Raw genomic sequence first — 23,287 nt, 5'->3', positions numbered from 1 at the left:
ATGTGTGAGGAACATCTGTGGGAGAGGACTAGAATTGCAAGGAAAACCTCAGTCTAAGAGGATCCCATTCCTGGTTCACAAGAATGACCATATAAGAAAATGTGGGACCATTATGAGAAATCAGAATACAACAGTGTTAGGACATAAGAAAACAGTTCAGCTTTGACTTTGGCATGGAACAGTGAAGTAGAACCTCAAGGGTTTTGTTTCAAAAGCAAATAAATATATGCTGAAGTTATTTTTCCTTATCTGAGCAAGAAGGGATCAGATGCAAAGCTGAAGCCAGTGTGCATAAAATCGACTTGGCAATTTCTCAATATAGATTTTAGAAAAAGATTTGTCACCCCCAATCCAGATCTCATCCTACACAATACTTTATGAGATGCACTACTACTGACTTGTGAAATAATTGAATATTGAATAATTTAGTGACTTTCTGAATATTAAAAACATAGGTATAAATTAAATAAATCAACATTAACAGCTGCTTAACAGTGATAAAATATACTTTTATTTACTTTGTTGAGTCAGAGGGTTGTAAAAAAATTATTGCTAAAGTAGATATCAGGCAAACAGAAAGGTGCTTTAGAAGTCCAGTTACCTTGGAGTTTATTTAAACTAAGAGAAAAAAGTCATGTTTTCATGCAATACATACTTGGTTCCTTAAATAACAATTCTGACAAATAACAAAGAATTAAGGAATGCTGCATTTGTGGATCCATAAAAAACACCAACATTTTGGGTTGTGAATAATTTAAAGAAATGTCCAAACACTTTTTGAAACACTTTAGTAGCCAATACAGAGAGGCATGCCTTAGGTGGGCACAGGAATGCAGTTTAAAAAAGAAAGAAAATCACACTATTTCTTCAAAATCACTGAGCAAGAAAAGCAACACTAAACTTCCACACTAATTTTATACAACTTCTGATAGTACCTTGACTTAAATCCAAGAGCAAAAGTTGAGACTCTCTTCCTCTATTTTTGGTAAACAACTGCATGGTAAACTTAGATGACTATTCCCCCTGGATTTTACCTGGGAATGGCCTTTTTAATTTGTTATTTAAAAGAGGGCAGGTTTGGCACTTTTATACTGATGTCACCAATGTTAATATTTCTTGGGATCTCAGGAAGATTCATATTCTTTACAGCTGATACAGCACGGGCTGGAGCTCCCGCTAAGCCAGCCTGTATACAGAAGCAAATAAAAGAAAAAGAAAATGTACAACTCAGGTGTAGCTCATCAAAAAAACACACAAAAAATGGAAGACAGTAATAAAACATTTTCATTTAACAAGCTTAGAGACCAATGGTAGTCTGAATTGGCATGGGATGGTTACTTTGAAATACTAATCTATAAAGAGAAAACAGCTGATACATTAAAAAATACAGTGAATACATGCAATGACAACAATGTAAATATTTAAGTACAAATTAACCTGTACTGCTTATATGTTACAATATTCAAATGACAAATCTAGATCCTCACCTATATCTTGTTTAACTGGCTTATGATAGAAGCATAGGGCATATTTTACATTAGCTTCTCCATTAAATATTTCTTGTAACAATTGATAGAGTTGGACATTTGGGGTTTTTTAAATGGCACTTTTTATCAATATACGCTGTGAAATATAGATCTGAAAGTAATAGATCATGCCTGTTTAATTTCTTAGGGCTAAACCCTCTTTCAAAACAATAAATTTAAAAAAATTATGGAGGCTCTTCTTAACTTTTCTAGGAAAGTTCTAGAACATTAAAAAAAAATTAGGCTTCTAAGCTAAAGCCTCAATACAAAGAGAGAACAGTTCTGCTTAAAAATACAACTACAAGAGGATCATTCCAACCCTTTAATGCATTAGTAAAAGCATAATGATTAAAAATATTTTGTCATACACAGTAGATTCAACAACATAGGTTCAGTTTACAATATACAAATTTACGCAAAGAATAGCATTTTGCAAAAGGTAGTATATACAAGTAAATGAATTTTAAAATTTCCAGTACCATTAGTGTACAGTATTTGGCTTTCATCTTAGTAGGAGAGTTTATAATTTGTGAAATAATTTTAAAAGAAAAAATGCTTAGAAAAGAAAAATGCATATATATAATTTTCATTAAATAGCTACATCAATAGTCTTCATATTTTTAAGGTTTAATTGTATACCGATTAGATTTCATCAATTTTTATTCAGGTTATATAATAAAGCCAACAAACATCTAAATTTAGTGGCATACATCGTCCTGTACAAATGCAGACAACTAAGTAACAAAGACAGATCTTCCACTTTGCTTAGATTACATCTATGATGCAATGTCCAAGTAACCAGACACACTAGTTTTAAAGTTTCTGTTTGTAATTTTAGTTTTTCTTCTCTTATGTAATCCTACCTCTTGTTAACTAAAAAAATAAAATAAAATAATAAAGCTGTTACCTGAGAAAAATCTTGACTGATACAAAATAGGCCAGTGTAAACTATTTGCTGAATAAAGGATACAAACATTGTTAAGCAGTGAAATAAAAGCCATGGATTATCAAGCCAAAATGGGAAATAATATAAAAATCACTCAAGTAGTATTAATAATAGATATGGCCCACACAGGCAATGGTAAGAGTGATATGGATGAAAAGCCCCATACCCAATTAAAGACTGACAGGGCTGGAGTATTCAATTTTTGTAATTTAATGGATGTTAGTTATTTCTGATATATAACTAAAAATCTGATTCACCTCCATATTTATACCTACCTGAAGCAATGCAGTTTTTGTTGTAACCCACCCTTCCCTCCCACTGCTCCCCAAAATGTTGAATATTATGAATAAATGAGTATTATTTAGGGTTCCAGGGAGCACAAACTATATTTAAAAGGGTCTTTAACTTGATCCTTTCAAGTTCAATGTCTAGCTACCAAAATTTACAATGGTTTACAATCACAGAAGAATCCAGTTCACAGAGCTTTACCATCTCGTAGGCTATTTTCCTTTTCCCAGGAAGTATGTTGCCAGCCAAGGGAGCAAAATTTACAGACATCCTGGAATTAGTATCATTTTCCAGGTAGAAAGACTTTGTAATTTTTTAAATTAAAAAATCAATTTGCCACTATTTTTACTTTGGAATTTCTATATAGGGTACAAATGTTGAGTAGACTATAGAAAAGTATTGATATCTGAATATAAATATTTTCAAAGACATGAACTATTAAAGTTGCATTATTAAGAAAGAGAGAGAAGGTAGATTGTATGTTTTACTGGATGCTATATGCTATGGTTTACATTTATAAATAGTAAAAAATAATTTCTGTTATGAATTAAATGTCTTTGTCAAGAAGTCTTATTTTCAGTAATACACTGAACTTAAAGAAAATGAGGATAAAAATGCATCCTGTTATATTTCATTAGATTTAGTTGTTTCTTTGTGACCAAAGATGGTGTCGACTGTTGGCTGCTAATGAGAATACATAAAGTCAATATAGCATTTGATTTAAATAGCATATATGTGCCAAATTCTTATTATGTAAAACAAAGAAATTTCTAAGTACAACAAACTACAATTCCTCTAAACATAAGCAGCAAGCCATAGACATGCAAAGGATGGTAACTATTCAGAACACGCAAATGAATTAAAAGAATCAAATTATTTCTCAAGCATGTTCAAAACTCTTGCGTAGTATGTCATGAATTTAAATGGTAGGAAATAAAAAAGTTGTAAAACGTATTTCAATTAGGTTTTAATTAAACTAGCATTTTAAGAAATTAGATTCTACAGAATATAAAATGTAAAGGAAAAATGATAAAGATTGTTGATCAGCAAATAGATGCTTCAATGAGCTATCAATGTTTATTTATAAAACCTTAGGGCTTAAAAAAGAAAAAGACTACTCAGGTAGTCAACCTCAGAACTGCTATGGCACAGATTTCATTATCAGACTCCCATGAAAGTGAAGTCTAAAACTTTTTTTTAAGAATAAAATGTAAAAGATGTAACTTGCCATTAGGAGATAAGTCTGCCAACACAGAGGTGTAAAGTAATTTTCATCTTAGTAAGATTTTCTTTCTCCCATAAGACATGCTCAAAGCAACAAGATAAATTTTACTAACAATTTTGACACTCAAATTTACAGAAATTGGGCTTCCCTGACTTAGTAGTATGTACAATGTGAAATGTAAAAATAAGATCTTTTGAACAGTACAACATAGTTCTTAAAAGATTTAAGATCACACAGTTGACACAAAGCAGAAATAAAAAGAATGAAACCCTACTGGAGAAATAACTTGTTTCCATCTATGTTGTTATACTTGAGCACCACCATGGCAGGTAAACTGCAGCAAGTTCACTAACAAAAAAAAATACATGAATCCAAAGCAGTTAAGAGTATGAACTGGATGAAAGAATGAAGTACAGTATATAAAAGAATGATCATGTTTTCTCTCCCATGAGATTAAATAAATTAACAGAATTAAGAGAAAGAAAACAAAATGAAGTCTGCAGGTTACCAAAATGAGGCCAAACAGATAGAAGACTTATACAGACATACTCTCGGAAATTTCAAGCACTTGAATCACAAAGATAGTAATGGATGGATATGATTTGTTTTTTATTTTGTTTTTAAATTGCCAGACCCAAAAATAAACAAAATATGTGCAAGCAAAACTGAAAAAGCAGCTTACTAAAATAGATTAAAAGAATCTAAAGGCTCTCTTTTCCTCATGCAATAAGCAGTTAACTTTCCTGAAGGGAAAGGAAAGAATCTAGATCTTTATTTCTTCTAAGATGTACAATACCATCCTACCATCTTAAATATTTGTTTCAGCTTGAAATATAGTATAATAAGATGGTAGTTGGAATAATTTGTCTGTACTAAAACCTTTACCCACTCTTCCGCTGGAAGTTGCTATTTGCAAATTCATAATTCTGACCTAACAGCAAAGTGAAAGAACACCAACATTAACAAACACAGTATTAAATGGTTTCAGACTCAAAATCATTAACAAAATAATGGAAGATTCTGAAAGCATGTTTTGAGCAAAACAGAAAATGTCAGTATTTTAATTTCTGAATATAAGGTAGAATGACTTTTAATCTGGGAATTTATAATAGGCTTACTCTTTGCTTTAAAGGCAGTGCTTTACTACTGCATGTAAACAAACATTAGAAATATGACAATCCTGTAGTGAACAAGAACTGTGGCATTTTATCAAAAATTTTTATCAAAATTAAAATATTTAAAAATGTTTAGACCTTTCAAATTAATACTCATTTTACAAATTAATTTTACATTTTACTCAAATTAATTTGGCATTTTATCAAAAATTTTTATCAAAATTAAAATATTCAAAAATGTTTAGACCTTTCAAATTAATACTCATTTTACAGAACCTTCGGTTATAGTTTTAATTTCTAGCACAGGACTTGGCTTGTGTAAGATAAACACAGCGGACTGATGCCCTTCATGGATTTAATATACCTAGTTTGGATCGTTCCCAGTGCCCTCAGGGACCCTCGTCATTAACTCTGTGGAAGAACAGTGAAGCTGTATGCCAGGGTAGAGGGGCAGAACCAACTCGGAAGCTGACTTTCCAACATCTGTATCTTTGGGCCACTTTTTAAATTCTCTGCTGTTTGAAAATAGTTATTTAATTTTTTTTAAAAAAAGAACACTAATTATTAGTTCTAGTGATGGAAGTTAAGAAATCCAAGTGGTTGATAGTTCTTTGTTAGACAATAGCAATTTAACATAATTTAAAGACTAGAACCCAGAAATTGGCAGGGATTTGGATCAATAGATTGCATGAGACCACTATGTATTCTCTATTTCAGACATAAAGAAATACGGATCCAGGGACTAAAAGTGGTACTCCCAGCTTGAGGATATAGCTCACGATCTCAGTCTAAGAAAAAAGCCACCCATTGCTCCTCAAACACATCCAGAGAGTAATAATTCAGTGGCTAAAAAGCAATGCAAATTCTCAGTGGCATTTTTTAAATTAGTAAAGTGGGTAGTCCAGCTTACAGATGTTTATTCCTCCACGGGACTCAATAAAATATTTCCATTTTGAAATTTTTAAATGGAGGCCTATAAACATTTTCATTTTTCCTGAAATGGCTTTGTAAAAAAAAGTTGTTCGTCACCATCTACATAGAAATTTTAAAAAGGTAATTCACACAGTTAACTTATGGTGTGGAAAAAAATGCATAAGTAATACCAGAGAAAATTTAGTTTTGAAAAGGTAAGCATCTATTAAAAACATTTCCAATATTTGCCAATATGCTTTACAAAAATGCTCAAGGTTTACCATATTTTATTGAGTCTTATTAGGACATGCTTGGATATCAGGAGGCTACAAGCTGAAATATATTTTATTTGGGTCAATATATTTAATTGCACTTTTTAGAGCATTTAATTTTAGAAGATCTCTGACCTTACTTTTTGTTGGCCCCTTTTAATATGCTCCTGTTAGTCAAAATTGTAAAAGCAATTCTGTTAAGACTTTGGAACTGAAAACCATTATGGTGTGTGTAGGGGGGGGAATTATTTAACAGTCACTATTCTACACCTTTACTGCTTCTACTTTGTATGCAAAACTCTAAAAGTTCAGCTTTTGGTTTTTAAACTCACACCTTCCGAAACCCAGCAGGCGATTTTATGTTAGAATCCTAACTTAGAAAGATAGAAAAAAAAATATCTGTGAAAGTTAAATTAAGATTTATTCTGCCACATGATGCTCAAAATAAACTCTAATAAATTTTTACATACAAAGTAAATTGTCATTTCTACAAATGTAATTTGTCAATTACATGACGTTTTAAAAAAAGAACACAAAATTTAAACTTTCCTTTTACAATGCAGGCAGACAGAACAGAACAAACATGACATCAATGATATACTAGTAAAATACACTAAGTCCAATAAAAGATGAAGAAACTACAAGGAGAAACTAGAATGGAAAATAGGCTACAGGGACTATATGGGTTCATTAACACAAAGAATTTTTGAGTCTGGCCTAAATAATTAATTGCCTTTGACATCATTTTGCTTTCCCTTTGTTAAAGTACATTTTTCTCAAAGTCAGCAATACCTTGTCTACCTGTCCTGTCTGGGAGATTGAAAGATAAAGGTCTGTAAGAGAGAAGAATGGAAAGAGCTAAAAAGATCAGGATGTTCAGGAAAAAAAGAGGACTGACTTTTACAAAGTAGTGACTAATTTCAGACCCATTTATTCATCTTAAAAATAACACAAAATAAACAAAAGTTAACAAATCTCCCCAACCCCACCCCTCTACCTCCACCCCCAGGGAGTCTTTTATTCCTCAGCAGATTCTGAGTGCCTCTTATGCTTCCCCCAAATCCCACCGGCCCCCCAGCTTGACCCTTCTTTCCCAAGGACCCAGTGATATAGAAACCACTTTTCTATCAAAGCAGGATAGATGAAAATACATTCAGAGCATATCTTTGCTTCTCCTTGATTTAAAGATCTCGGTGACCTTTGGTTCTACTTATCTAGATATTGAGAATTAAATTGACTCACTTTTGACTTTCACTGGAAATATACTACCTTTAAGCCAAAATAATAAAAGCTTCCATTTCTGACAAAGACACCTACATAGATCCATGTTGTATTTTAACAGGTACCTTAATTATAAAACCAAATTATTTTTAAGAGATAAATGGTATTCTAGTTATATCTTAAATTAATTTTTAAAATATAATAATCAACTCTTTTCATCAATCATTATATTCTGGACTTCAGTTAATTAAATCTTTGTTAGCAAGTTTTTGCATACTTAGTAAATTTTAACTAAAATTTGATAAGAATAAGATTAATAAAAGTTCATAGTTTGTTCCCAAGTAATTTTGGATTATTCTACAGTCATACATTGGGTAGATATAACCAGTTTAAGTAACATGGAAATGAAAATCATATGAAAACTTCCAATATTTCAATGTGTCTGGAATAAAGCTGGTAGCCTTCCAAACATAGTTAAAAATACATAAAATTTACTAAAAAATTAGACAAAGTCAACACAATTTCTTAAAATATGATTGGAACTAAATGACCTCACTTTGAACTCAAATCCTATTTTATAACTAAAATAGCAGCAGACGTCACATTAAGAGAAACACTTGATAAACATATAATGTGGCTTATCCTCAGATTTAAAACATTCTTGTAAAGGAGAAAAAGAAACACTAAATTTGTTAGCAGATAACAACTGATTATACATGTTAAAAGATGATCAGTGGATGAAAAATAGAAGTATTCATCAGTACTCAAAACCATTTTAAATAGCATTCTTTCTGTGAAAAGATTTTTAAGTTGTAGTATTCTTAAAACTATTTCCATCGAAGATGTGAATTCTGTATTTTATTGCTCAGATAAGTAAAACGGCCTCTTCAACAAAGTTTTACCGAATAATCTAAAAGCAAATTTCATTATGCAATCATTACAGGTCCTTCATAACTTTTGTCAATAGCAAACAAGGCAAAAAAGAAAAAAAGAAATGATATCACCAATTGAAAGGTGTTAAATTTACTTAGAAATGTGAAAATTTCAGACAAGAGGTCAATTTATTTTTTGGATGATTATACAGACTTCACAAATGACCACATATCCATTCATTTTAGACTGTAATATATAAGTGGACATAGTACTGTCTGCCCCTTGGAATTTAAAATCTATATACATACAGTTTTGTAAAAGCAAGGTTTAGCAGATTAAATAAATTTCGAGTTATCATTTTAAGACTTTAAAAGCTATAGCTTAGAGTTTATAGTAAATCTTTTATTGTACTAAATATTTTGAGTGCTTTTCCTTAACCTAAAATTTTCTCTAATTTCTGTTTTCCCCTTTCAAAATGCAACATTTTAAAACTGGCTATAGACACCAAAATATATACGGTTACTTAAGAGTAACTGTTTCTCCTTTGGGAAACCAATAGGGATGGTAAATCATGGTAACGAAAAATGGACAACTATTTAAAAAAAGAAATGTTTTTATATAAAGGTTCAACTATTTCTCACCCTCAGATTTCAGACTTATCCACTGTGTTGCATTATATTAAACTCATACCTTAAAGTGGCAGCAAGATAAAAGTTCTTCAGAACTCACCTGTTTTAAACTAATGATAGCTTATTTTTAGTATCTTGCTCTTTAATAGTAATATTTACTTCGAATCAACCAAACAACTGAATTTGACTAAAAGTCATAAATAAAATCAGTTTTTCTCTTCTGGGTTAGGATTATAAACACCAAAGGCAAGGGTGTCCTCAAACAAGTACAGTGTTGAATGAGTTATCAAGAATCTTCATTTTCTAAACTTCTGCTAAAGTATTAAGAACCCAACTAGTGTGAATTTGAATGGTTCAGCTACAGCACCTGTTACCAACATTCACCCTAGTGCTTGAGGTAAGAGGTGCTGAAGTTCTACAGGAGGGCTAGCTGATCCTCATTCACCCAAACAGTACAAAGGTAGCCATGCATAACTAACCGAATCTTTCTTTTATAGAATGCAATAAAAGCCATTAATACATGTATCGTATAAATATGTGACTTAGCTAACTGGTCACTGACCTTTGGGAAGGATCCAGAATTAAAACATTCAAACACTCAATTCCTTTTCTCAACATGCACTCAGGCTTGCTAAGCACCTATTATAACTTAAAACAGTATTTCCTCATGAGAATTCCATTTCCTCTCCTTTCCTTTTCCAGAGATAGTTTTGTAACATTAAACTTATGTATCTTTAAAGGATCAGTTCTAAGATTTCCTTGATAATTACTGACTAAAGTTTGATAAAAAAAATAAATATTGATTCCAGTATTCAAGTAAATACTTCTTTTCTTAAGCAGTAAGAATTTGGAATTGTGTTTACCATCTAAGGTGGTTACAACTGTGGAGAGAATACACAGAACTATTAGGTGGATAGTAGTCACAGAACATTTAACATACTAAAATGTATGTATTTCATTTTTTAAAACTGAATAGGCCTACCAGATGTACCTAAAGGGTGATACTGAAGGACAGCGAAAGCTACGTATCATGCATCCTTCATGATCATGCTTACTACCTTCATTAACTAGAGCACTCTCCATTCTTACCTCAGATTTCTCCAGTTTATTTTGTGCATCAATTTGTGTAACAATCTCATTCATGTTGGTCTCCAACACCATTCCCCCCATCACCATTTCTGCAAGAATATTATGAACCTAAAAGAAAAAAAATAATACAAAGAAAACTCACAACAAAAACGTTTCATGATTCCAGTAGTTTTTGCTTCAAATACTGCAGCGTCAATTTTATAAGTATGAGCTGTAAAATAAAAATAATTTGGAGGGCTCATAATCCACATTCATCACTACTGTGAAGCTCAGAGAGTATACAACCTCTTTAAGTCTTAGTTTAATGGGCTGTAAAACATAATAGTACCTCCTTCAAACACTGCTGAAAGGATTAAATGAGGTCATCCATGGAAATGCCCAAGATAAAGTAAATGATCAAGGAACATTAGCTACCATTATTACTGTATCAAGTTTAATGCTAAAAAGAAATGATCTACAAGGGCCTTGTATACCAGATTCTTAACCAATGAGTATTGTTTTATTCTCAAGGTACTTAATGAAGCTATATGGCATTACAAAGCTCTAAACTCCAAAAAAGTTAAATTTTCTTTTTATTGTAGGTACTTTAATAATGTTTTCACCCCAAAACCCCTCTACATATGTAATACTGTGATTTTTTTGTATCATCAAATATATCTTACAGTGACTAAAACCAGCATCTTCCATCAGGGAAAAGAAAATACAACCCAAGTGTTTTTTCATAAGGTATTCACTGGATCAAAAAATCACTAATTCAAAAGTGAAATTGGTTTCACAGAATAGTATACTCTGTTATAATTTTTTTTTAATGTGGTGGCTTTAAGAGTGGAGACTCTGAAATTAGATCCATATAAATACTGCCTCCACCATTTATTAGTTGTATGCCCTTCAGCAGTTACCTGACCTGTTACCTTATCAGTAAAACAAGAGATAGAAATAGTATAGGCACCCCGTAGGGTTACACTAAGAATTAAATAATTTATGGAAAGTGTATACATAGCACAGTACCTAATAGGTATTACTAAGTAATTCTATCTTTTTCAAACAAAAGCTTTTTTGTTAAATATATAATTATATTATTTGACTTGCATTCCCTTTATAAGATTTCATGCAAATGTATTCACGATTTAAAAAATATCATTATTTACTAATTTTCATGCTGGGAAGATAAACATTTAACATACAAACTTTGGAGAAAGAATTACAGAAATTATTTTTCCTCACAAACAAAGCAAAACCAGAAGCCACAACTGTTTTAGGGGCTAAATCTCAACACTTCTACTGCCATCCTTTCTGTTACTAATACCATTTATTAAAATTATATTTTGATGCTACACTTATGGTTATCTAATTTAATTTTCATACTAAGTTTGTTACAGCTGAGAGAATAAACCAGCTTACTCAAGACATATAAGCTAATATCCAGCAAACCAACAATTCAAGCCTAAATCTGAGTGATCCAATTAATTCCTTGCTTTCTCTGTTAAAAATAATATATGAAACTGATACCGGGATCTAATTTTTAGTTACAATCTGTGAAAATTCAATTAAAGGTCAAGAAGATGATTAAGTGGTAAAATTATACAATAGCTAGTACATATTGTGTGCAGGAAAAGTGTTAAGAAAGGCCAAGGCTAGTGGACAAAGATGCATTAAAACTTCTGCTTTAGCAGTGCAACTTCCCCTCGTCTTTTCAAAACAAATTCTCATGAAAGGGCACAATTTGTCATGCTGATAAAAGTGTAGCAACTTCAAACACCCACTTTGCCAGGCTTTCTCTCTCGTGGTTTCATCCCTATGTATATTGTACTACTGCCTTTCCAGAAACATCTCAGAACCCAAGCAGTGTATCAGTGGAAACAATAGATTTCAGCATTACAGAAACATCTACAAGTTTAGAGGTATCAAAATATAAGCAGCCTGCAAATGTGAGTCATACTCAAGAAATTCTAAGAATGTACATCAATTTAAGAGATAAAGGCTAGAATATAAATTTTTCCTCAAAGCAAAAATGACTCCTATGAAAGCAAAGTCAGAAATCCAGATTAGAAACATAAAATTCAAATGAAATATTCTGTGAGCTAAATCCTTAAACACAGTCTCATTTATTATAAAGATAATACACACCTAAAGACTGTATTCTCAGTGAAGAGGTACTATACTTTATGTAGAAATTCAAGGAGTTAAACAGTATGGGAATGAGAATTAACTGGGAGGATACTCCAATGTTATCAAGGTTATGATGTCCAAAATAAGATATGTGACATGAGGAGGAGAAATTTATGACATGTCCAGTGACAGAAAAATTAATGTTCCAAGAACTGGGAAGATTTTTGGCAGACTTAGGAAGAGAGAGAAAGAGAACGATAAAAGCTCTTTTAGCTTAGCTCTAATTCATACGGTTAACATATTCCAGTATTTTCTTTTACAAATTTTACTTAAAACAGATTTTTATGAAAAACAAGGGCCACAAAATGATTGCAATAAACTCATCTACTAAACTGTCTTGATGGTCACCTAAAATAAGAGGTTCCATGAGCTTTTACCTTCTTTTTCTGAATTCATACAGGTATTAAAGAATTTAAAAATAGCAAATATCACATTAACTGTATCTTTGCTTTAAAAGATACATGTATGCCCTACCTACCCAACCACACAGCTTATTCTACACATAGACCATAACTTCTAAACTTCATTGTATTTTTTTAATCATAAGATTAGCAAATGGTTAAAAGTTCAGCTCTACAGAAACTTATATATGAGTAACAGTCTTCACCCTCTACTTCTGATATTAGGTCCCTCTACCCAAAGATAATAAGTTAATTATGTCTTTGATATCCTTCTAGAAAACTTGTCATGCACATACTTCTTAACGTGTGTATATATATCTAATTTACACAAATGAGATCACATTATGTACAGTATTTCACAGTCCTGCAAGAAAATAATGGATTGAAAGAGGCAACAGAGAATAAGGATGTCACTTAAGAATAAGATGACACTGGTACCAGATTTACGTAAAAGAATGATCAATGAAACTTTGTTGATAAGAGCAAAGAAATAAAAATATAAAACTAAAGTGGTGAATCTATACTATTAATTATTGCACACCTAAAAATGAGAAAAATCTATAGATTTCTCAGAAATATATATAGGTTATTAAATGAAAAAACAAATGGGACAGAACTTTATCTATATAACATTTATGGTCCCACTGAGGTTTAAAAAAAAAATCACACATGTACACGCTCATACTCAAACTTCTGGAAAGGTACATAAACAGTTAAAAAATAAAACCTTTTTTTTTTTTTTAAGAGCAGTTTCAAGTTCACAGCAAAACTGAGAGGAAGGTACAGACAGCGTCCCTGGCTCTGTCAAAAGTTAAAAAACTAGGTATGTATTTGTATTTAACCGCTTTCAGTAAACCCTAACAAAGACCATATTTACTAAATATTTACACATAGTGCTTACAGAAAACACCATCCTGGTTTGAGCAAAGCCTACATAAACACTGGAGAGTCAAATGAAGATTAAATCAAACACATTTTACTTTTTAATAGTTACACACTCTCTGCTAAGCTGAACCAAACATCTAAAAAAGAATAAATAAAAGAGTTCTAATCAAATAGATTCCTTTTTATGAATTATTACTTGTTTTCTGAGCACAAAAGCTACTCTATTACAATTTATGCTAGCAATCAGGTCCTCTGCATTAACTGTTTTAAGATTTGACTACATTAAGATCTGACTAGAGAGGTGGTCAAGTAAAACATGGCATATCCATTCTTCACTTAGGAATAAAGCAGGTATGTATGAATGGATACAGAAAGATCTAAATATAGGTGAAGTTAATAAAGCAAGACATAAAACATTATGTGAGATAAAAATAAACTTCAGCACTCACTGAACCAAGAGAACTAAGCATATCTTTGAAAATAAAAAGAAAAGTCTGGAAGCCTACCTAGACAAACTATTAAGAGAAATTACTTCAGGGAAGCAGTGTGGGATGGAGTTGAGTGGGTATCAGGAGGGGACAAAGTAAACAGAACTTTCATGTTTAATCAGACAGCCTTCAGTATTGTTTGACTACATTATTTCTGGAGATAGGTATTATTATTTTAAAATAAAAAGTATTTTACTATGGATAACACTGTAATTTTTTTTTTATGGTTGTGCATCTACAAGACAGACAGACACAGACACAGACACAGGCAGAAAGATATCACTTATCTTCCTAAAACAATTGCAAACTATTTGAGAACTGGGATAAGGGAATATTCTTTACATATCCCTGCAGAGTGTTAAGCATTCAATAAATATTTGGTAAAATTATTTTGCAAGACACACCTCCTCCTCTGCTTGCAAGAAGAAATTGAACAGGAGTTTTAAAAAGGATGAGGGTGGGGGTACAAAGCAGAGTAATATAAGTCTGCTCTAAAAATTATAATATGACTTTTTAAAATTAAGATGAAATGAATTATTTTAAGTTATGTTTGGAAGTTTCCATTTACCCACTTCTGTGGGTCATGCTGTTACTAGTAACAAAATTTTAATACATTTATTTGCTAATGAAATTTTTTAATAATGTACCTAAAGTAATCTATTAATACTTTTACTTATAATTCTAAATGGTCAAAATAGATCTTTCATCACATTTTGATGTTTCTTCAAATCTATGCTGTCATTATTTAAAAACGTCATTTCTTGGCATACTATTCAAAAGAAAAAAATGCCAATTAAACTGCGGCAAAATACAGAATGTCACGTTTCCAAATCTCAAAAATGTTAAAACATGAAAGACAATCTGCATTTTAGAATCAATAAAATATGGTATTTTTTCCTCATGCTTTGCCTCCACAGGGATTAACAGATAAAATAAAAGCTATAATGAAAAAGCGTAAGTAAGGAAATGCATGTTTTTGGGTTTTACAGTAGACACAGCCAACAACAAAAGAAACTGAGCTTCAGAAATACGTCCTTTCAAAATATTATCAGCATTTTGGTAAATCTAAAATTTTTTAAATTGCAGTATAATTATCCTCCAACAGGCTATCTGACATGTCAAAGTGAAATGCCAGGCAAAACCTTCATTTGGTAATGTTATTAACCTTAATAAAGTCTTGTTAGGAAAATAATCAGTTCCACAGTAGTCTAGTTAATATTAGCTTAAGATTGATTCAGTTGGGCAGGTTCTGTTGCTAAAGAGTACTATGTCCCCACAAACTACTGTTTTCTTACATATTATATTATGAAAGGAAATTCTAACGTATGACAATTTTGAAAAGAACTAGGAATACATTTTGTTATCCTATCAAAACTTTGGTAATATTCCAAGACATAAAAAGGGAAAGTATATAATATTTAATAATGATGACATTTGTTAATTGCTGACCAGTAAAAAGCAACAGGAGTACAGTAATTCAAAATAATAAATAAGGGAAATACTATTTTAGCACACATGCATTTATATTTACATTGAATATGAAAGTCTCAAGACCTTAAAATTCAAAATATTCAAGTCTGACTGAAAAACTAGAAGGTTGTTCTACTTTCTATTCTGTATTCTGGGATGGTTATACAGAAATCCTTTTTGAAAGCTGTTTATTATAAAAGTCAGAGACGATCACTGAAAGACCTTAGCATACTCCAACTCGTATTTTTTATTGAAATATAGTTGATACAAATCTTAAATTGGTCTCAAGTATACATTACACAGTGGTTCAACAGTTATCCATATTATTAAATCCTCACCCCCAAATACAGTTACTGCCAACAAAGGAAGATGTTACAGAATCACTGACATTCTCCATGCTGTACTACTGTCCCATGACCAACATATGTCATGATTATAATTTTTGTGCTCCCTTATCCCTCTCCCCCCACTTCCCCATGGTAACCACCAGTCACTTCTCAGTGTCCATGTCCAATCCTATTTTTACCCTTCCTGGCTTATGTGTTAACTGTTCACTTGCACTTTAATGCTATACATTATTTTGGTTTTAATCCCACAGTACTTTAACAGTCAATTTTCTTTTATCCTTACCCACAAATTTACTACTTTCTTTGCTCTTGTTCCTTCTTTAACCCAATCCTTCTCAGACCTCAGACTTCCTTCTGTGTACAGTACCCTCCTTGAACGTCTTTTAGTGAAAGCTTGCTGGTAACAAATTCTCATTATTTGTTTCTCTGACAACATCTTTATTTCATCAATATTCTTGAAAGATATTTTTGCTGATTTTCAAGTTACAGTTTGGCAGTTCGTTTCTTTCAACACACTGTCTTCTTACTTCTGTGGTTGCTGTTGAGACATTAGTTCCCAATCTAACCACTGCTCTTGTGAAGGTTAATTTCTCTCTTATTTCTGGATGATTTTAAGAGCTCTTTCTCTGCTATTCAACTGTACTATCATTAGTCTAACTGTAGATTTCTTTTTACTTTGTGATTTTTTTCATCTATGGATTGGCATCTTTCCTCAACATAGAAACTACCTTTTATATTTTCCATCTTTCTTGTCTTTTCATGCTGCATTATGGAAAATGAGTTCTATCTTCCCATTTTCTCAGATATCTCTTAATTTATGTTTAAATCCCTCTAATGAAAATTTTAATTTTGACATTTTTCTCCTCTCTTAGAAACCCCATTAAGTTCTTTTTCAAATCCTCTAGGTTTTTTGTTTTAGCATTCACTGCAATTTTTATCAGCATTGACTTTTTAACAACTTGCTCAGTAGATAGGCTGCTGTGTCTGGGGCTGTGCTGGCAGGGGAGGGTGGAGACTGGCATGAATGTGGTTTAGTTTCTGACTGGCCCAGCAGGAATTTGGTTACAGAAAGGAAGGATTGAGCAAATAAGTAAATGCATCAAGAATAAAGGGAATAATAGAATGAGAATAATCAGAATAACCTCTCTGTCAAAGAAGCAAATTGCAAATATGGAAAAGAACATAACTATAACAAATTCTGTAGTGTTTCACTAGACTCTGAGGTATTAAAAAAACTCAACGATTTTTAAAATATACAAAGATACAGAAATCAGTGTGTGTGTGTCCATATATCTACTTCCCAGCTTGGTTACCTGAGAACCAGGTGTAATATCATGCCTGCAGCAATGAGCATATATGGCGCTGAGACTATCACTTCTAAACATCACCTTCCACTAAAAGGAATGGCTGACTTGAGGGCTGGGCAGAAAATACGTAGGATACTCTGTCCACAGAAAAGGCACAGAAACAATGACTAGCCTCATAATTGTGAGCAACTCCAGACTATGGTTTCTATGTATCATTTTCCACTAAAAGGAATTAGGGTTCCTAGTAGGAACAGTGGACAGCATGTCTAGAGCAGGAAATAAGTCTGGAACATCTAGTTGTACCAGAGCACAAAGCAGCTACCAAAGTCTACGATGGGATGTCATGTCAAAAGGACTCAGAAGACAACCTGAAAGGCTTCCCATTGGCTAAAGATGGGGCAATTTGAGCATCAAAAGAATATCTTCAGTGGATTAAAATAAATCAATTAATGTTAAAATTCGTTAAGTCACTAGGATACTAAAAAAAAATTCAATGACAATTTTTGGTGGGTATTAGGGAGCCAAACTGTTATAAAGACTAGTAAATACAGGAAAAAACTTTAAAATGTATCCTGCCTTTCCTATGTTAACTGTAACTTATAAACCTATTATCTTTGTCTTTTAATGGATTATTTCATTCGACTCACACAGTGTATTGAATAATATATCTATTTTAAATTGTTACCTACTTTAATTCCAACAATATTGGCTGATTTTACCAAATTTTATTTATATATTATTTCCCCTTCTTTTAAATCAGAAGTTCTACTGTTTATAATTTTCATTAACAATTACTATCTCTTTCTTTGCTTTCTTAAATAGATATGACTTTATTATTACTTATGAAACCTCATGTGAGTGATAAACCTTTTCATATCAGATCTCGTGGTGTGTGGGTATGATCTTCAGTCGCATCTGCATCTAAGACAATTTGGGTAGGCGGTTGTCCCACTACTTCAGGGTGACTATGTGACTGATACAGAAACTAATACTTAAAGATTTGTAATGAGAAACTGGTAACAATCACAATAAAGGAAAAAAGACACTGGCTTAGGGGTTGGATGGTAGACCACATGGAAACTGGTATACTGGAGGCTAAGTTAGTGATACTTGTTTGCAGTGGCAAAACATTTGGTAAAACTATCATCTGTGATACCTGACAAAGCAGATAAACTCACCCATGAAAACTCTTTTCTCTTTGACATAGAAACTGACAATGTTCCAGATAGTGGCAGCTTGGTGATCAGGGATCCCACTGTGACAGCATGTGGAATATGACAAATGTACTGCATGAATGAGAAATAATTTGATGCTTGTTACTGCAGCATAAACTTGCCTCTCCTGACTGATAACAAATGGGGCATACTTTACAACTTCTTCCTCTTACCTTCTCAGTTGTGATCCAAAAGCAGGTTAAGAGTTGTGTGTAAAATCCCCTCTATCTGCCCCTAAGAAAAAATGAGTGGAGCCACTAAGGAGATCCCTAACTGCTGGAAGACCCAGGGTTGCTTGCAAGTTGAAAGTAATCCTGCTTTCAGGGAAGGGCTTCAAACAAAACATTGTGTTTACAGAGAATGCAAGGCCAGGAAATACCTACTTGACCTGTCTCTGACTCTTGATATCCTGAAGCTTTTGTCTGATTGCTCTGAAACCAGTTAAAACAAGGGCTTAGCCTGGAAAGAAGAAAGTTAATTTTGGCAGGTTCCAAAATTGTGATGCACTGTTGAGTGAAATGAACAGTCTATAAAAACTACAGATCATATGATCCCATTTTTGTTTATTTTTAATTCATTTATTTCTGTACTTACTTGCACGCAAAGTCTACAAATACTCACACTCTAAAATGGAAACCCACCAATACCTGTACATGCCTCAAAGTTAAGAAATCAAACATAAGGACAACCAACCACAAACAGTCAACTTGGCTTTTCCAAAAAAGCAACCACTTAAGCTATAGCCAAGCAGACTCCCTCGCTTTGCTTCGGCCTCTTCTAAATCTGTCCCCAGCTCCTGTCAGGGAAGTGCTCCTAACCACTTTCCAGTCTGGTGCTGCCTGATTTTAATCAACTTTTGCTCAAAATAAACTCATAAAATATTTAATATGCCTCAGTTTATCCCATAATGCTAGGTAGTCAATCTCTGAAATTGAAATGGTCTCTATTTTCCTCTTCTCTGTATTTTCTGATTTTTCTAAAATGAATGTACATTAATGTAAAACAGAAGTTTTAAAAACATCATGTGTCATGTATAGAAGTTGCAGATAAAGCACAGCTTAATTTCCCTATTAAGGAAAATGTTTATTCTCTACTACAAATGTGAAAACTACTTTTATCACAGTGTTTTATAATAGAATCCTCAATTTTCTTCAAAAAAATCACTAGATGTATTATATAAGCTAATGGTCTTTGAGCAGTCATTTTAAAAGAGCTTTTTAAAGCATTTTAATCATGTAGTAAACCGTAATTTTAAATATTGTGAACCACATTGCCTAAAAATAACAGAAGTCTTTTTAAGTGTGAAAAAGCATAAGATATAATAGAGGAAAGCAATAGAAAACTAAAAGTAGACTCTTAAAATATCAAGTTTAAACCCTTTGTCCAAAATGAGTTAATATATGAGATGATTAGTGAGAAATATGATCTAGAGGATTGGCTAACAACAAATATATTCTTCTGATATTCACAAATACCAAAATGCATTCCTGTGCTATATCTCAATTGTGGCACTGATTACAGAAATAAATACACTTGCTCAAACTAGTTAACTGTATGCTCAAAACTGAATTTTAAAGCATGTAAATTATACCTCAATAAAGCTGATTTTTAAAAATCACATTTTTCACTAGAACTCTTAGAAGATTATTTTCAGACCTTTATTCAATGGCTTAATCATTCAAAACAATGTTACATCATATAAACTTAATACAGAATTTAAAAAATCTGTATATGTAAAAGTGGAATGTCTTCCCCCTAAATCCCCCATCGCCAACACACAGTAACACTGGTTACAACACCCAGTCGTTCTTCCTGTCTTGAGTCCAGTGTTCAACAGGCCATCGAGTCCTGTCACCCCTACCTTCTTCCAACCCTACAGTACTGCCTTAGTTCATTTATTGCTGGATTACTGCAACAGACTCCTAACTGATTTCCCTGTCTTTAATCTCCCATGTACCAAGCCAACCTCTGTTAAGGCAGAAAAAAATTATCTGCTTGAAAAATTGTACAAACAAAGCAACAGTGTCAATAAACACCTGCTTAAAAACATTACAGTGCTTCAGAATGAAGCCAAAAATCCATGGCACTAAAGGCACTTTAAAATTAGGCCTCTTGATCAATATCAATAACCCCCTTCACAAAAAGCCTTTATTTTATCTCTGCCTGTAGAGACATCTTCTTTTCTCTCTGTGAAGCAGCTACTAATCCTTCAAAAAAAATCCAGTTTAAATGTAATTCCCTCCATTTACAATGTCCTAGGCACAAGTAGTTCAGTTGTGTTCTCAGTAACACTCTAAACATATAGTTACTTCTTAAAGCCATGTTTCCTCATCTAGATGTGAATTCCTCTAGAGCAGGGTTTGAATCTTCTTCACTAAACACACAGTGCCTGGCTCACAGGGAATATAATATATTGATTGAATAATAAATACAAGAGTAAAACCATTATTATTCACTAAATCCATTTTTACTTTAACAAATATGAATTAACATTTTTCTTAGATAAAAAGCTTAGAAGATTTGACAATATAGAAGTCATACCTTGTCTACATGGAAAATTAAATCCAGTTCACAGACATTTTCAAAACACTTGTCTAATGTTTCCACAAATACCTAAAAAAAAAAAGAAAGAGGTTAAAGGCAGACAATTCTTAATTGTGAACTAAAACTTTTCTGACTCTATCATCTCATTTCTTTGTTTTAAATTAAAAATCCTATTAAATGCAAAAGGAATAATTATAGTCTATACTTCATGTGCTTTCAATCTGCTGAAAATAACTAACAACTAGAAATTCTTAGCACTGTTAGTTACTAAAGCAGTGAAAAATTTTCAAATCAGGCTATCTTCATGTGAGGAAAAAAGAAGGCTTATTAGAAATATTTATTGAGATAGACAGGCATAATTAAGAAACTACCATATCTAATGTAGCCAATAATTTTTAATTAGCAGATCAGTATAGAAGATAACTAGAAATTACTCATGGAAAGAGCACAGACTTTGGAATCAGACTTTCTTGGGTTCAAATTCTGGCTTGAATACCTTGGATGACCTTGTTTGGGAAACAGTTAACTCAGCCAGCCTAGGTTGTTCAAACCGTACATATTCCCTAAATGGCTTGTTTCAGACTAGCCCTTAGGAACTTAGCTCTGAGACTTTGGGAAGTTCTGTCTTATAAGAGTGTTTTTGCATGCCTGAGGTCTTGGGCCACACTCAGTTGGAGCAAATAAATTCATGCTAACAATGTGATTTATGGTGAACATCTCTTTTTCTCTGAGGTTCTGGAACTTAAATAACCAAGGTCAGTCATAATGGTGCCACATGCCTATGTGACTGACCCCCAATAAACATCCTGGACACCAAGGCTAGGGTGAGCTTCTCTGGCTGGGATACTTTGCTCATGCCATCACATACCATTTGTGAGGGAATCAAGCACATCTTGTGTGACTCCAGTGGGAAGAACACCTAGCAACTTGTACCTGGTTTCTTCCAGACTTCCTATCATGTGTGCCTTTGATGATTTTATTCTGTATCCTTTTACTGTAATAAACCATAACCATGAGCACAACAAGTTCTGAGTCTTGTGAATCCTAGGAAGTCACTGGAATGATGTCAGGGACCCTGACAGAACTTTTAAAAGTAACCTGTTAAATTCTACCTTGCATAGATGTCACTGACTATTCTATCTCTATTTCCACTACCCTTCTCAGTGACAACTTTCAGAGCTAGAACAACCATACAATTTGTCATTCAAACTTGGAGATGTTAAGAGTAGAAGGAAACAGCCATCAGTTATTATTATGTTATAATAATAGTATGTAATATTATCAATGATAATTACAAACCAGAACAACAGATGCAAGCCAGGACTGTTCCAAGCAAAGTGAAATGTATGGTCACCCTATTCATAGGTGATACTATAGGACAAAGAGTGAAATCTAAACAGAGAATTACAGCAGGCTTCTTGCTGTAACTCTCCAACCTCAGGTCGTTTACAGAGATCCACTACCCAAGGTTCCTTCCTAGCATCAATGTAAATGGATAAGAAGGGTGAAACAATGTAGATATGTAAATATATGACTATAATCAATATTGTCTTAGACCAGGAGTTGGCAAACGTTCTCTGAAAAGGGCCAGAGAGTAAATATGTTAGGCCTTGTGAGCACAAGAGCAGCCATAGACAATACATAAACATGAGCATGTCTCTGTTTCAGTAAAACTTTATTTACAAAAACAGGTAGCAGACTGGATTTGACCTGCTGGCCACAGTTTGTTGACTCTTAGACTAAAGTCAGTAAGATAAATAAGAGGTCTGTAGTAACCAAGAATATAATTTTACACATAATTTCATTTATCAGAAGGCAGGTTGTTAAGATGATCAAGTGTGGGGCATATACATCAGCCTCAAGGGAGTTTCTAATTTACTTCAATTTTATGATAAGTAGAAAATAAATATTGTTGAGTATCCACCCAAAATCCCAAATTTATCTATTTCTTCTCAAGGTCTTGGTGACATGGTCCCTGAAACGACATTATTCATTCTATTTCTAATTCAGATTCTTTTTCCTTCTTGTTAAAACAGATTTATTGTTATGAGGATTACTCACCTGGAATAAAGTTGTTGAACACAGAATAAGCACTTAACAAATATGAACTTTTTGGGGAAATTAAGAATGAGAATGAAAAAGAAAAAACTTTTCCCATTGAGAAAGAAGAAAATATTCACTTTTGAAATAGTGTCTTTAACTTGGAAATGGTCTGAATACCAATTTATAAAACCATAGCTAAATAAGTTATTGGAAATAAAGCCATTTAAGTTTGGTGCCCTTCAGTAAATTTTTACTGAAAAAAGTACAAAAATCTAATCGGGGGTGGAGCCAAGATGGCGGGGTGAGTAGAGCAGCGGAAATCT

General features: G+C 32.7%; 1 protein-coding gene and 1 long non-coding RNA gene across 5 annotated transcripts in view; both read right to left on the bottom strand.

Annotated features, from left to right (window-relative positions):
• Window positions 1-581: 581 nt before the first annotated feature.
• The window catches only part of AP3S1 (adaptor related protein complex 3 subunit sigma 1), a 74,926-nt gene continuing 52,220 nt past the window's right edge, over window positions 582-23,287 (bottom strand). Inside the window, exons 4-8 of one of the 4 annotated variants that reach the window (XM_036894614.2) lie at window positions 20,919-20,990; window positions 18,342-18,449; window positions 10,097-10,204; window positions 7,077-7,117; window positions 1,051-1,186 (exon numbers count right to left, since the gene is read on the bottom strand). In XM_036894614.2, the coding sequence (XP_036750509.1) occupies window positions 7,082-7,117; window positions 10,097-10,204; window positions 18,342-18,449; window positions 20,919-20,990 (324 nt within the window). In that variant the 3' untranslated portion in view covers window positions 1,051-1,186; window positions 7,077-7,081. Of the gene's footprint in view, window positions 1,187-7,076; window positions 7,118-10,096; window positions 10,205-18,341; window positions 18,450-20,918; window positions 20,991-23,287 lie in introns of all 4 variants that reach the window. The other 3 variants (XM_036894613.2, XM_036894617.2, XM_036894615.2) reach the window with 3 other exon arrangements.
• On the bottom strand, window positions 1,264-7,069 carry LOC130680365 (uncharacterized). The gene is made up of 2 exons (XR_008993353.1): window positions 5,348-7,069; window positions 1,264-5,238 (listed from the first exon to the last, which is right to left on the bottom strand). It is a non-coding gene; the product is annotated as an uncharacterized LOC130680365 (long non-coding RNA).

Source organism: Manis pentadactyla, chromosome 13 (assembly GCF_030020395.1).
Source record: "Manis pentadactyla isolate mManPen7 chromosome 13, mManPen7.hap1, whole genome shotgun sequence".
Taxonomy (NCBI): Eukaryota; Metazoa; Chordata; class Mammalia; order Pholidota; family Manidae; genus Manis; species Manis pentadactyla.
This window is presented reverse-complemented; position numbering and strand designations above follow the sequence as displayed.